The following is a 14,826-nucleotide window of genomic DNA, read 5'->3' on the forward strand; positions in this document are numbered from 1 at the left end:
TTCTGGACTGGTTTAAATTTGGCCATGACCAAATTGGAAAGTTACCTAAGAACTCTAGAAATGGAATTTTGAGGTTTTCTCTTCTAATTTTCAATTAAACTAAGAGGGAAAAAAAAGCCCTACACATTAATTTTTATGCCCAGTTGTGATTTATGTTTTGACTTTGTTTTCTTTTTCAAAACACTCAATATGTCTCATTCCCTTCTGCTGACATGGTCACTTTCCCTCCCCTTCAGAGCCAGACTATTGACTGAGGGTGTCCATTTCCTCGCTCCACTCCCCAAATTCCCCCCCACTCCTTCAGGCTTTAAGACCTATTATGCCATAGAAATACACCTTACTGAACTTACCAGTGATCTCTGTGTCATTAAATCCACTGGATATTTTCAACAATTGACATAATTGACTACTTCTATCTTCTTGAAATACTGTTTTACCTTACCTCAGGCCTCTTGAGTCAGCCTAACAGACCACATCTTTGACAGCTCAGATGTCTCAAAGGTACCTCAATCTCTACAGTTCTCAGAATTGAGCTCATGATCTTCCCCCCTTAATCTGGTCTTTCTTTTTCTATTATTTACCAGCTTTGTCTCAGTTTCAGAATCAGAAACCTAGGGGTCATCTTTGTGACCTCTGTCTCACACCCCATCCCTCTCTTATCCATCATGTAATCCTATCTGTATCACCTAAATATCCCTCCTGTCAGTCCACTAAGCTTCATCTCCATTATCAGCCCCATCACTCTCTTTTAAAAGCCTGGATTAATCTGCCCGCATCCCTTCCAGTTCCCATTACAACCGTTATCCACACAACCCTCAGAGTGATATTGACAAAACAGATAAGGACAAATTCCTTCACGTAATCTATTCGCCAGGCGGGCTCTACCCCTCCGACCTTTTCACATGGCCTACCTCTACTCCTTCTCTCTGTCTCCCTCATCCTGGGCTCATGCAGTGTTTTTGCTACAGAGGTTTTACCCTTGCTGTGTCTCTACTTCAGATACTTTTGTCTACCCTGCAACTAGATCATACAACTAGTTAATCATACACAGCTCTCAGATTGTTAGAGCAAGCAGGAGTTCTTTTGGAAACCTTTCCTGAATACTTCAACTAGTTCTAAGTGAAATGTACAGCCCTTATTTGTGTTGTACTCCTAACAGCTACAGTTTTGGACTCTTCATGAGGGCAAGGGTTATGTCCTTATTCACCATTTTCATACTAGTGCTTAACACAGTTCCCAATAAATATTTGTTGGATTAAGGAAATCAACGAATAAATTTAATGAACTGCTAAAAGTTCATTGTTTTAATTACAAACAGATATTTTTCTATTTAATTTGTGAGTCAAAGATAAATTTTGTGTATTATTCTGAAGTCTAAAAATAGCTGATTTTGATATTTAAAAATGATTTACATAATTTTAAAGTAAATTTTAGGATACATTTATCTGCAATTTAATTACACATTTGATCCAAACAAAATTTCTACTTACTTCACCGCAACTTCCTTAGACATTTTAATAAAATATCTGAATTCCCTTCTCATAAATTGATATTATGGCTGGAGAAGAGTTGTGGTAAGATGTTGTCTTTAACTTGACTTTGACTTTAGTACAGCAATGCAATGTAACAGCCTAAGCAATTTGCCCAGATGGAGCTTAAGATGTGGTTGTAGCCTATCAAATTAATTACCTTCCACTGAAATGTTATTACAGTGTGTGTGGATGACCTCTTTAAGCTTGAAGGGAAAATATACAAGTGAACAGATGTAGAAAGGAAGTAAAAACTTGTTATCTAACAAGAAATCTGAATAAGTTAAATACCTTCAGTTATATAATGTTTCAGAAATTAGCTATTTGTATTTATACCTTAAAATCTAACTTTTAACTCCTAATGTCAAAGCTGTATAGAAAGCAACATAGAATTTAATTTTTATTAATCAAATATTTTAAATATTTATGGAAAGCAAGCTAATTATTTTAAATAGTTATTTAAAATCTTTTTTCTTCTTTTATTGAAAACATGATTGAAATAGAAGAGTTTTTTGTTTTTGCCCATTTTTTGCTTTCCTCTTGGCATTCTTCCAAGTTTTCTTTTACTTTCTTCTCGGGGAAGGTACTAGATATCTGGTGTTCTTGCCAAGCCTTGGTCTGTGACCTCCTTTCTGGCCAGTCTTTCTAAATTAGTCCTCTATACTCTCCTGCCCTAGCATTTCAATCAAACAGAACATACCCAATCCATCAGTCACCTATCTGCGAGATATTCCGAACCTAACCACATCTCACTGTTTCCACTTCTTTCACCCTAGTCTTAGCCATGGAGTATTAATAACCTCCTACGTGGTCTCCCTGTTTTCTGTGCCCCCTACAGTCAGTTTTCCAGCCAAGATCTCCAGTATTTTTGTAAGAATATGTGAGATCACGTTTACCTCTATTTAAAATCCTCTGTCGTGTTCCTTCCTAGTCAAAAGAAATTGCAGGGCTTGCCTCAGCAGCATGTACACTAGAACTGAAATGACACAGAGAGGATTAGCATGGGCCCCACGCAAGGATGACACACATTGATGAAGTAAGTGTTCCATATATTGTGCAGTTCCCAGAGGCTGTTTGATGCTTTGCTGGTTAACACCAAGGAAATGATATGAGTCAAAGCAACATGTGGCATCCGATGTTGAAACTGTGATTTTTTTTACTACCGAAAAAGAAAAATTAATTCCAAACTCCTCACAGTGCCTACTTTGCTCTACAAAGTCTGGTCGCTCCTGTCTCTCACACTCATTTCCTGTGATTCTTTGCGGCATTTACTGCCCTGCCGCCATATTGGTTTTCTTGTTAGTCCCTAAAATTCCAGACATGCCAGATCTTTGCATGGTTCACTCACTCCCTTTACTTAGGTCACTTCTCCAGTGTTACCAGAGGCCTTTCTTGACCACTTTATCAGACACCATCCCACCCCAGTGTGTGTTGCTCTCTTCCCTTAGCCTGTGTTTTTTTTTTTTTTTTTTTTTGTACCAACTACTTTAGACAGACAGTGTCACCTGCTCGTATGTGAACTATCATTTCACCACCAGAATGTGAACTGCGAAAGGCCAGGAACTTCGTCTTGATTACCAGGATCTGGAATACAGCCTGTTACATAGCAGGAGCTTAATCCATTTCTGTGGAGTGAAAGTCACATCTCTGAAGCATTCTCTTTCCCTTTTCAGTGGACTAAGTTGTTCTGTGTTCTCAGGACACTTAGTTTGACACTAAGTAACACAGCACTATTTTTTAACAGTCTAATCTAGAAGTGTACTTCCCTCCCTGTCAGTCTTGAAATACCAAAGGACCAACCCTCTCATTTACCTTTGAAATCCTACAGTAAAATAAGCCAGTGATACAGGTAGTGCTAGCCTCCTTTTTAAAATATTCTTTTTGTTTTTTAAATGCAATTAGGACATAAACAGAAACTTACAACCTGCTTATTTCATTTAGCAACAGATCATGGAAATCTCTTGTAGTTTCAATCATTTCTACAAAATCATTTTAGTAGATACATAATATTTCATTGAAATGACATTTGGTTAACCAAGTCTATGCTGATAGACACTGAATTTGTATAAACAATACTGCAGTGAAAATAAATAGCTACCTCTCGGTATTTACAGATATTTCCTTAGGACAAATGCCTAGAGATTGAACTGTTTGGCCAAGATATACCTATGACTTAAGAGCTTTGATGAATATCAAATTGCTCCCAGGAAGATCTTATTATCTTTTACTATATTTTAGCTATGTGTTAGCTGAGTGCTGGTTTTTATGAACCCTCAGGAATACTGAGTTCTATAATATTGGGGCAACTTCACTGATAGATGATTCATCACATCTCAATGTATTAATTTACATTTTAGGTAAACTGAATATTGAGTAAGTTTAATACGTTTTTACAGGGATATCGAACATTATTTTTTGGTATTTGCAAACTGCTTATTTGTGCCTATTGCTCATGTAACATGTCTGACATTCGAGCCAGAGCCCCAGCTGCACGCAGATGATCCACTTTAACTTCTTTGAGGGAAATTCAGTCTACTGCAGTCTTTCATCCCACTTGGTCTGCCATTTCATTTCAGCCAGTGTTGTGGCCTCCTCCCCTTCCCAAAGTTCACCTAAATCTGGGAGGCTTAATGGTGTTCAAAAAGCTGGGAAGGAGGCTGCCCTGGGCAGCATGGTCTGAGCAGATTTCTTCACCTTGAAGTCTGATGGCTCTGCAGTAGGACTCAGGACGGATTTCAGAGAAGCTTTGCTCAGGTTGGGAGTTGCGGTTCTGGGGTCCAGCCTCGCTCTAGGTGTACCCCAGAGCCATGCCTCCCTGCCGGGTTCTGGATGCAGCCCCTGGACACTGAGAGGGCACTCCCTGTCACCACTAGCTGCCCTCAATGTCATTTGACATGCCTTTTCCGTGAGCTTAGGTTTATGACAGTATACTCCAGGTATCTTTCAGGCAGCTTCTGCTTTGGGACATTTAGGAAAAGAGATCAGGAAAAGGCCTGACATTTATAGAAAGCGAAACTTGAGGGACATTTCAGGGAGGAGAAACACAAACTATTATCAGTAAGCTACTTAGCCACATTCATTTTTGTTTATGGTAGCCTTATTCTGTTATATTTCAAAGCTTTCCAGAAGAAATGCTATTCTGTCCCTAAAAAAAAGAATGTCATGGTCAAGTTTTAGGCCCCTGATAATTTGATGGGAAACATTTTAGTAGTATGGAGATAAAGTATTTCATCATGAGAGTTTCCACTGCCCCTGTCCCTTCACTTTGCCTCTAAGGTTATCTCTGGCTGATTATATATAATGACTTGGAGGGACTTTAGAACTAAATGGTTTGATGTAAATCATCTTGATTAGTAAGAATTAGTTCAACTGTTAGATTTTTTTTAATGATATTTTTCTTGTGATGAGGAAAACCTTTTTTATCCTGAAGACACTTTGCTTACAAACACTGTGATGTTAAGACAGACCATGAAACAGCACTTCTTCTATTTGTAAATGGTGGCCTTCACAAATTAATTTTTCAAGGCTATTAGATTGCTTTTCCTTTTGTACTCATTAAACTATAATGCAGCTGTAAACAACACATTTACCAAACTACATATAAGCTTTGGACCCATTTCATTGGCTGCTTCCCTTTCTGATTTCTTATCTGTGTAGATACATTCTTGAATGTGAAATGAAGATGTGATTTTCATTGGTTGTGAAAAATGACTGACATTCACCATTGTCAGACTTTCCCCCAAAGTAGACACTAAATGTATGGGAGTGACTGCTGGATACACAATTGCAGAAGGAGACTCTTTACACTAAACTTACAGCAGCCTCTAAATATGAGTAGGGCCACCTGAGGGAAATCCTCTGGTTTGTTCTTTATATTATTCTAACTGGTGTTCCCACCAATGCTGAAGACACAGGTGGTCCCTTATTAGGATATAAATATTTGGTTGAGAATCAGGCTACTTCTGAGGAACACTTTTTATAGTTTTATAGACCTTGGTTCATGTGACAGTTTCCAGAAGTAAAGTGTAGAAATCACTGCTTTATTCATAGCTCTGTAGTTTACTGAAAACATGTTACCATGTGAACTAAATAGCTAAGGAGTAACTATATGCTATTAAATTGTATACAAGAAAACAGTGGTAGCCTGTTCATTTGTTGACTGGTAATTATATTTATAGAACACTTGGATGGCTATAGATGAAAAAGTAAAGTCTTATGGGAGTAATCTAGTTTAGAGGACAAGATTAATACACTAATTATATTATATATTTATAATGCAATGCAAAGTCTTGAAGTTTTTAGGTTATTCAATAAAATAGCAGTTCTGAGCTGTGGCATGGAAACACACTGTGTGTAGGGTGGTAGATATAATGAGTGATTTGTTACCAAAAATAAGTATAAAATTTGGTATATGGTTAACTTTTAAAAATAAGACAATTCAAGCTGAAGCCATTAATAGTATAACATTTTCTCATGTTTAATATTCCCGAGTGCTTCCTTAAGTAGGAGCTCCAGGTTTGGGGGGTGTGTGTGTGTGTGTGTGTGTGTGTGTGTATAAATATATAAGTATCTATTTTTATATTTCTTCACTTTGTAGTTGGAAAAAACGTTGATCAGCCCTCAGAAGAGAAACTGTTTGCCTTGTATACCCGCTCAGGTGGGCACCTCTTTCTGAACAGGGACAGTAGCACCCAGTTTAATTAGAAAACAAAATAAGTGTGCTGAAAACTAATCTTATGCTGTGGAACAGGCTATCTGAACTTTACTGAATATTTATCTTACATGTGTATGTTTTATTGCTGCCAGTCGGAAGAGGACCTGACCAAGCCTAGTCCTGATTGAGGATGCTTTTTTCCATGAGTTTTAATGATATTAATCTTGGATCTGTTTTTAGTATTCAGTAGAGTGCTACAAATATTATACGAATATAAGGATAAGTATATTGATAATCTCAAATCCCTAACCCCCTAGTTACTCATGCAGCCCTTGCCAGGAATATGTCTCTGCACTGGTTCCATTCAGTTCTCCTCTTTTCTCATCTTTCTAGCTCTTTCCCTTCATCCCATAGTCATCTATGCTGCTTCAGATCCAGCCAGTTAATCCTTCATATCAGCACTAATATGCTAACTGCAGAGAATGTCTAATCCAGAATTGTTCAAAGTTCTGATGGTAAAATTTCTAAAGTATTTGCCAAGTATTCCTGTAGGTCTCTTTGATATTGACTTTCTAATCTTTTCCACTGTCAGTTGCTCTTTGCTTCCACATACTGGGTTTTTGCTGTTTTAACTGACTCCTGCGTGAATACACCAAATTGTTATATACAAACTGTAAATACTTTCTGAGAATTACAGTTTGCAAATTTGAAATTCTACTTGCCAACCACCTTAGTTTATAATGAAAGCCCTTGGTCTGGTATTTTAGGGTTCAAGTTGTGTGACTCCAGTGTGATAGTAATGACTCTAAAAAAGTAATCATATAAGCACGATTAAAAGAAAAGGGAAATTACTGGGAGGTGGAGCCATCACAGAGGGCTTTATAAAAAAGTGGGATTTCAACCAAGGCTTGAAGCATAAAATATATGTGAATGAATGAAAAGAAAGAATAACATTACAGACCAGAAGAAATAATTAAGGAAGAACATAGGAGCTACAGTTAAGGTACATAAGGAAATTGGCCTGATAAGGTACAGGAATTTATCCAAGAAGATTTGAACTAGATTGTGAAATATTTTGAAAATTAGACTGGTTATTAGTAAATAAAATGAGTGGAAACAGGGTGCTATTAAAATATTTTTGAGCAATGGCATAACATGAAAACAGTTCTGTTTAAGTATTATTAAGCTGGCAAAATGAAGTTCAGTGAGTCAGGAAATCCGAAATCTATTGTAGCATTCAAGATGTGAGCCGGAGGCTTCCCTGGTGGTGCAGAGGTTAAGAATCCACCTGCCAATGAAGGGGACACGGGTTCGAGCCCTGGTCCAGGAAGATCCCACACGCTGCGGAGCAACTAAGCCCGTGTGCCACAGCTACTGAGCCTGCACTCTAGAGCCCACGAGCCACAACTACTGAGCCTGTGTGCCACAACTACTGAAGCCTGGGTACCTAGAGCCAGTGCTCCTCAACAAGAGAAGCCACCACAATGAGAAGCCCCTGCACTACAACAGAGTAGCCCCCCTCAGCACAACTAAAGAAGGCCTGCATGCAGCCACGAAGACCCAAAAATAAATAAATAAATTTATTTTTTAAAAAAAGATGTGAGCCGGAAGAGCCTTTTATTGGGGGAGGGGGAAGTATTGCGAATGAGAGACATTTTATAGGAAAATCGTGAAATTCAGTTTCTACCATGACATAAAATTCTGCAAAGGATTTTTGAATTTTGGTAGTTGGGAGCCAGACAGTGGCGTTCAAGGTGGAAAGAATAAAATTTTTTTGAGGAGATAGATGGAAGAAAAATCAAAGAATGTCAGAGCTCTCTATGCCAGGTCCGAAGCTAGTTCTTTCCCTTTGACTTATGATTTTAGCAACCCCTCAAAATTGGTATTATGTTCATTTTTCCAAATGAAGAAAAAGAGACAGAGTCACACAGCTAAATAAGTAGAGGCAGCAAGATTCAAACACAGGCTAGTCTGGCTCTGGCCCGGTTCTCTCAATGAGAATTGAAGAAATTCATTGTTAGCCCTCAGTGCTCTTATGACTGATCCCCTTGCTTATTGGGTTATTCGTTTGCTATGTGCCTCCTGCAAGTAGCACTTGCAAGTGAGCAGTCTGTGTTGTTCAGTTATATGGTTATATCCCCAGTACTTAGAACAGCGCAAGGCATCCGATACAAGTTTTTTACCCTACAAAAACAAGTGAACACGCAAGTAAGTCATAGACCTGGCAGTGGAAACCGAGCCTCTCCACTCACATTCCCCTTATTTGTCACAGCTGACCACAGTCCCTTTTTCTTGGTTTTCTCAACCACCACTTGTGTCCAAACATCCCAACCAGTATACAAAATGAATAACAATGCTTGATGTGAGAAGTTCATATAACCAGAGGCTACTCCATAATGCTTGCTTGTAGAAAATGCTGACATAATCTAAAAGACTCCAGGAAAAACCTGCTGAGACATGATGTTTTTCTTCTTCTCCACTTTCTTAACTGCTACCTACCCCTCTATAACAATAATAGTAAAAAGAGTAAACCTGATTAAACATAGTGTGACCTCCTTACCACCCTTCCTAGGACCCAGTGATGTGTGTGTTTGGTTGGCTTATGCATCTGCTTGAATTAATTTTATATAGTGTCCTGAGAATTTTATTTTCCTCATAATTTGGCACTTGACCAAATAGTGGTCAAAGTAGAAAAATGGGTCTTTGCATGATGGTTTGATACTTCCCCCAAAAAAAGAATGTTCTGGCCTTTGATGTATTTGTTTTGTATCTAGGAGGTGGTGGGACTCATTGTCTTTAATAACCTGGTTCATTTGAGTAACCTGAGACTACTGGCCTTGGAGTTGTGATTATTTTTTTGTGTGTGTGTGTGATACGCGGGCCTCTCACTGTTGTGGCCTCTCCCGTTGCGGAGCACAGGCTCCGGACGCGCAGGCTCAGTGGCCATGGCTCATGGGCCCAGCCGCTCCGCGGCATGGGGGATCTTCCCGGACCGGGGCCGAACCCGTGTCCCCTGCATTGGCAGGCAGACTCTCAACCACTGCGCCACCAGGGAAGCCCTGATCTATTTTTTAAAGCTATATACTATTGCTTTGCCAGTGGACTACACATAAGAATTTTACTACGCTGTTTACTGAGACATTGACAAATGAGCCACTTTCTTCTCTTCTGTCCTTAAAACTTAAGTGGAAGAAAGTGCATAGACCCTTTTATATTTTTGCATATAACATTTGTGCAGACTCTTTACCAATGATAGTTTTCATTTTGCATCTTTCTTTTATCATCTTCTGCAAGTTCTTTGTACATTATTTTCCAGTGGTGATTTAAAGGCTAACCATGTGTTTTGAGGCTGTGTGTATAATAAAACATATTCTTTGTCATTCAGAACTCTGCATTCTATTGCATACTATATATGTGTGTGTATATATATATATATATACACATATATATGTGTATATATATATATACACATATAAATAATAGTTAACATTTATTATAAACTCAGAATATGCCTATGTACTGTAATAGCTACTTCATGTGTGTCCTTTCAGATAATTCAGTAATCTTATGAAATAGATTTTATTATCCTCATTAAAAAATAATAGACTTTATTTTTAGAGCAGTTTTAGGTTTACAAAAAAGATATTGAGCAGAAGGTACAGAAATGGCATATACTCTCCCACCCTCCTATTACAGCTTCTCTGGTTGTATCAACTTGAGCTCATGTTGTACATGTTACAATTAATAAGTCAATAGTGACACATTATTATTAATTAAAGGCCATAGTTTACATAAGGGTTCACTCTTTGTGTTGTATATTCTATGGGTTTTGAAAAATGTATAATGACATGTATCTGCCATTACAGTATCATGCAGAATAGTTTCATTGCCCTAAAAATCCTCTGTTCTCCACCTGCCCTCTTTTTTGTAACAGAGAAAATTATAACTAGGAGATGAAATTATTCTCCAAGGTTCACATAGCTACATAAGTGTGAGAGCTGCTCGGCCTCCTGGCATCTGTGCTCTTAACTGCATGATCATTTAGAGAATCCTAACTGGGTAAGAGTCTTGCTAATTCTTACTAACTTCATCAACGTGTGAAATGTGTAGCAAGTATTTTGCCTGTGCTTTCCTTTGAACTTAAAGTGCGGTGAGAAATATCGCAAGAGATTTTTGATTTTTAATTATTGGAAATTTGACAAGCCTTGTGAATTAAAGAGGAGCTATTGACTAGAGTAGCATTAGTAAAATGAAAGAGGGCAACAGAATGAATTTTTTAAATGAATGAATAGAAAGGAGAAGTCATATGGAGAAATGAGTCAAAGTTGCATGAAATGTAGAATATTAGCTTAACCATACGCCTCTATCTTTGGAAGAATTATCTCCTTAAAAGTGATTTAAAAAATATATGTGAAGGGGAAAGAAAAACATCACCTGAAGTTTATGTGGTAGATAGCGTTTAAATTAGAAGGAAGAGACAGATAAGATTGTTTCTCTTTACTCTAGACCCACAGCTTCTGAATACCACCCTGTGCCTTGCTTCCACCCAGTTAACATAGATCTTCATTTTAACCTTGCAGGACAAGACAGAACTGTTTTAGGAAAGGTCTTCTTTGGGTTGTTCTCCTACCTTGAGTCACCCCTTTTTGTTACTCTGGAGTCAATTTTGGTGCAGAAGCTATAGCACAGCAAAGAATGTCTAGTTTTAGAATCTGCCTGGATTATGATATTATTTCATGAAAAATCAGTTTATTGCATATAAGCCTTTGCCCCTACTTTTTGCTTATTTTTTTTCTGAGAATTACGGTAATGTTTACTTAAAACTGTAGCTAGGGAGAAGATCTAGCTTTAGATTAAATCCTGATTTAGCAGTATTGTAGTCCTGAATGACAGCAGCAAGGATAAGCAGTAGTTGCTTGAGAGTCAACAAATTGTGACTTAGTTTCTTCCTATATAAAGTGAACATTAAAAAAAAAAGAAAGAAAGAAAGTGAACATTAAGACAAAACCATCTCAAAGCTAAAATAGTCATCATTCCTTATAAGGAAGAATGAATGAATGAATGAAGAGAAACAGATCAAAGGGAGAAAATAAAATAGAAAATGAAAATATGTTTCCCACCATTCCTGAAAACTCTCTTATCCTTTTGGTTTCTGTGAAACCATTTTTTCCCTTTTTTCTCTTGCTCTCCTGGTCTCTTCTCTTTGACGTCTTTAATGAACTCACTCTCACTGTCTCTTCTAATCTTGATGTTTCCCAGGATTCTGACCTCAGTCTTCTCTCTCAACATATTCTCTTTGATCATCCTCGTTTAGATAAAAACAAAGCACTGTTTTTTGATGATGATTACTAAGTAGACATTAGTCTACTTCCTTTGGGCCCAGGAGGTGAAGAATCCCTCATGATCCGCTGCTGAATCATCCATTTTCTCTGTTTTTCAAGGGTCGTAAGAGTGAGGCTGAAAAATTCTTCTTGAAGGCTATTGAGCTGGACCCCACCAAAGGAAACTGTTACATGCATTATGGTGAGTGGTTGATAGTTTTTTTTCCCATGTCCCCCACGTTTACAATGAATGTTGATACGAGATTTAGGTTGTGCTGGCAAAGAACATTTTGAGAGGACGTTGACTTTGCTGTTGTAGATGTAGCCTCATGCTATAGTCTTGCCTTCTTGTTCAAAGCAGTCACGTTAACAAGGGCTATGCCTTATGGTTACTTCTAGTAATTTTCATAGGACTTCAGTGGGGCAAGGTATTTTCACAGTTGTGGGGTTTTTTTGGGTTTTTTTTCAAGTTCAGTTTGGAGTTTAAATGAGGTCTCGTCAGAAAATCATCTTGCTCCTTGCCTGATGCGTGGTATATAATTAAAATATTAGCTCTCTTTTCATTCTAAATGTTAATGTATTGCTCACTGAATGTATCATTTTGAAGTTTTAGAGGCTTACATTTTGGCCTCAGGGTCTTGCTTTCTGGAAGATATGGAGTTACCCCAGCCTGTTCTCTAAATGCCTGAGATTGGGGTCAAGGATAAAAACTGTAAAGGCTGTAAAGGATGTGTCTCTCACTCGGTTTATCTTAATCAGTCTGGAATGAAGTTACATAACAACTCTGTCACACTCCATGCTGTCATTAGTAGTGAGTCATGTGTTCAGTAAGGCGAAGTATATAGCTGGTTTGGTGTCGGGTAAGATGTGCTGATTTCTACCATATTTTCATTTGAACTGGCTTTCAAGGAGCCTAAAAGCATTTACTTTTGCTGATCCCTTGGAAAATAAAAACAAATTTTTGACCACTGTTGTCTTCGATGTGTTTGTTTTATCAAGTAGTAAACTTAAAGATGGATGAAAATGAAAAATCTTGGGAAAATAAAGCTAATATGCTTGTATAATATTAAATTTCTTCTTCCATTTCCCAACTGGTAAAAATAGATCAGTGACAGGCTATGAGTGTGGAAAATGGAAATAAAAAAATGGAGGATACACTTAACCAACCACTGGTCCATTTGTTTATATTGTGTGTATATGTTTATAAACCTAGGGTTGTGATACTTTATCTTTCCAGCATAACACAGCATGTAATTTCACACAACTTATTGCATCACCACTCCTGATTTTGTTTCACAATGCAGTTTTATTACCATGTTAAAATAGTAGTCAACTAATTTAAGTTTGCTGCAGAATTTAGTTTACTTCTTCAGGTTTTCTTATATGAAATATTTTAAATTAGGATTTTCTCATGCATATTATTTTGGGTGCCCCTACTGAGCTGAAGTAATTCCCTGATTATTTTCTATGAGTGCTAAAGGACCTCTTGTCATTTTATGAAATAGGATTTTTTTTATCCTGTCTTGCTGCTTGCATTTTCTGTACCTCAAACTAATCCTACCTACTGCATCTTCTAAGCTTGTTTCCCATAATTTTATTATACGCTTTAGATTTTTCACATTCAATTCCTTTAAACTTCATCATTGCTTCATCTGAAATGCCACTGAAAAAAGTCACTATTTATTAATTTTAAGAGTTAGCCCCCTTATTTATTATTCTGACTTGTCTATCTTTACCCACTTCTATCTTTTTATTTATTATTGTTTTTTATATTACAGTATTCTCCTGAAAATAATTTTTCTTCCAGTGGTAGTAATAGGGAATATTACTCCATTGAGAAATTTTGGGATTTAGTTTTAACAGAAAGTGAAACAAATTCTTTATTTTGTATGTTATTTGGAAAACAGTGATAGATGTTCTGTAGATGCATGTGTAAAACTGATTCTTCTTAGTACTCGGGGTTATTTTAATTTTTTGGCATGTACCTATTATTAGAAGTACATTTATTTTCCAAGGGAGGAATGAGTTCATAATTCAATATATTTTTATGAAATAGTTTCAATATTTTTTCCCCACTCTGGAATAGGAAATGGAAAGGACTGAAGATGAGGCATCAAAAAGTAGTAGTTAAGGCAAAATAACCTACAAATAGACAGGAAGCCCATAGCTGAGGGCCTCACATTCCTACCTCACTGTCCTCAGGTTATTTAAAAATGTACATTTAAAGGAATATTAATGATTTTTATTTGGAAAAAGTCTGCTTCAAATGACTAAAATTTAGAACTGAAAAGTTCTTTTAAAATTATCTAATATAACCCCTGTTGTACAAATAAGTAGATTGAAACCAGGAGAGATGAAGTTGATTTGCCCAAGTTAGCTGTAAGTAACTAAATTTTGGGTCCCTTGATAACCATCATTGCTTTTTCTTCTGTAATATATATTCCATTTCTTTCACAACACTGTAGATAGACAGACAAGTAGGTAGATAGGTGGCTGGGTAGGTAGATAGATATTTTTGATTAGTCAGCCCTTCTGTGTAGTTTTAGAATGTCAAATTCATATAAATCATGACTTAGCTTAAAATTCTTAAGGAAGGGTTTTTATTAATTTTAATATGTATAAGATGCAAAGCACTGTTCTCTTTTCAGAAAGTGAGTCTGTGCTATGTAGGCAATAAATAGGATGACGTCATTTTTAGAAGATGATGTGGTGGGCAGTAGGGTACTTCTTGAAACCAAATAGTCAGGTTAAGCATCTTTGAGGAGGTGATATATGAAATCTTAGCTTATGCCAACTCTTTGAAGAGCCAGATAAGAGCATTTAAGACAAAAGAAACAGAAAGTTCAAAGGTCGCAGGCAAGAACAAGCTTGTGTTCACAGCAAAGAAAGAGGCTAATGTGACTGGAGCATATTAAACCTGATGGGAAAGTGGGAGGAGATGAGCTTGGAGAGGAGGCAGGGCTAGAGCCCAGGGGCCTTTGTAACCAAGCTAAGAAGTTTGCATTTTATTTTAAGAGCAATGGAAGGGACCATGTGGCAAGACAAGATGAGAGAAAGGTCAGAGTAGAGCGAGGGGAACCCTATTGCTGTCTCACAGGCAAGAAAATGGTGGTGGCTTAGGCCGGGGAGTGTTATGGGAATGCAAATATTTAAATTGAAATTATACACTTACCTTCCTTAGAAAATTCTAAGGTAATTAATAGGGAGGACCTATTTTCCATTTTTGCACCATCAATATCTAGCATATTGCCATGTCACAGTAATGTGCAATAAATGTTGAGCTCGATATATTCTTAATTTTAGAATTGGATGGAGGTTCCAA

At 37.2% G+C, this 14,826-nt stretch overlaps 1 protein-coding gene and 1 non-coding gene across 5 annotated transcripts in view; both read left to right on the forward strand.

Annotated features, from left to right (window-relative positions):
• Positions 1-14,826, forward strand: part of TMTC2 (transmembrane O-mannosyltransferase targeting cadherins 2) — a 420,660-nt gene that overhangs the window by 300,186 nt on the left and 105,648 nt on the right. For 3 of the 4 annotated variants that reach the window (XM_049693957.1, XM_033407136.2, XM_004280604.3), the window contains one exon: positions 11,625-11,706. The exons of the other annotated variant lie outside the window; for it this stretch is intronic. In XM_049693957.1, coding sequence (XP_049549914.1) covers positions 11,625-11,706 — 82 coding nt within the window. The remainder of the gene's footprint in view (positions 1-11,624; positions 11,707-14,826) is intronic. 4 annotated transcript variants of the gene reach the window in all.
• LOC117196913 (U6 spliceosomal RNA) lies at positions 2,480-2,584 on the forward strand. The gene has a single exon (XR_004477339.1). It is a non-coding gene; the product is annotated as a U6 spliceosomal RNA (small nuclear RNA).

This window comes from Orcinus orca, chromosome 11, assembly GCF_937001465.1.
Source record: "Orcinus orca chromosome 11, mOrcOrc1.1, whole genome shotgun sequence".
NCBI lineage: Eukaryota > Metazoa > Chordata > Mammalia > Artiodactyla > Delphinidae > Orcinus > Orcinus orca.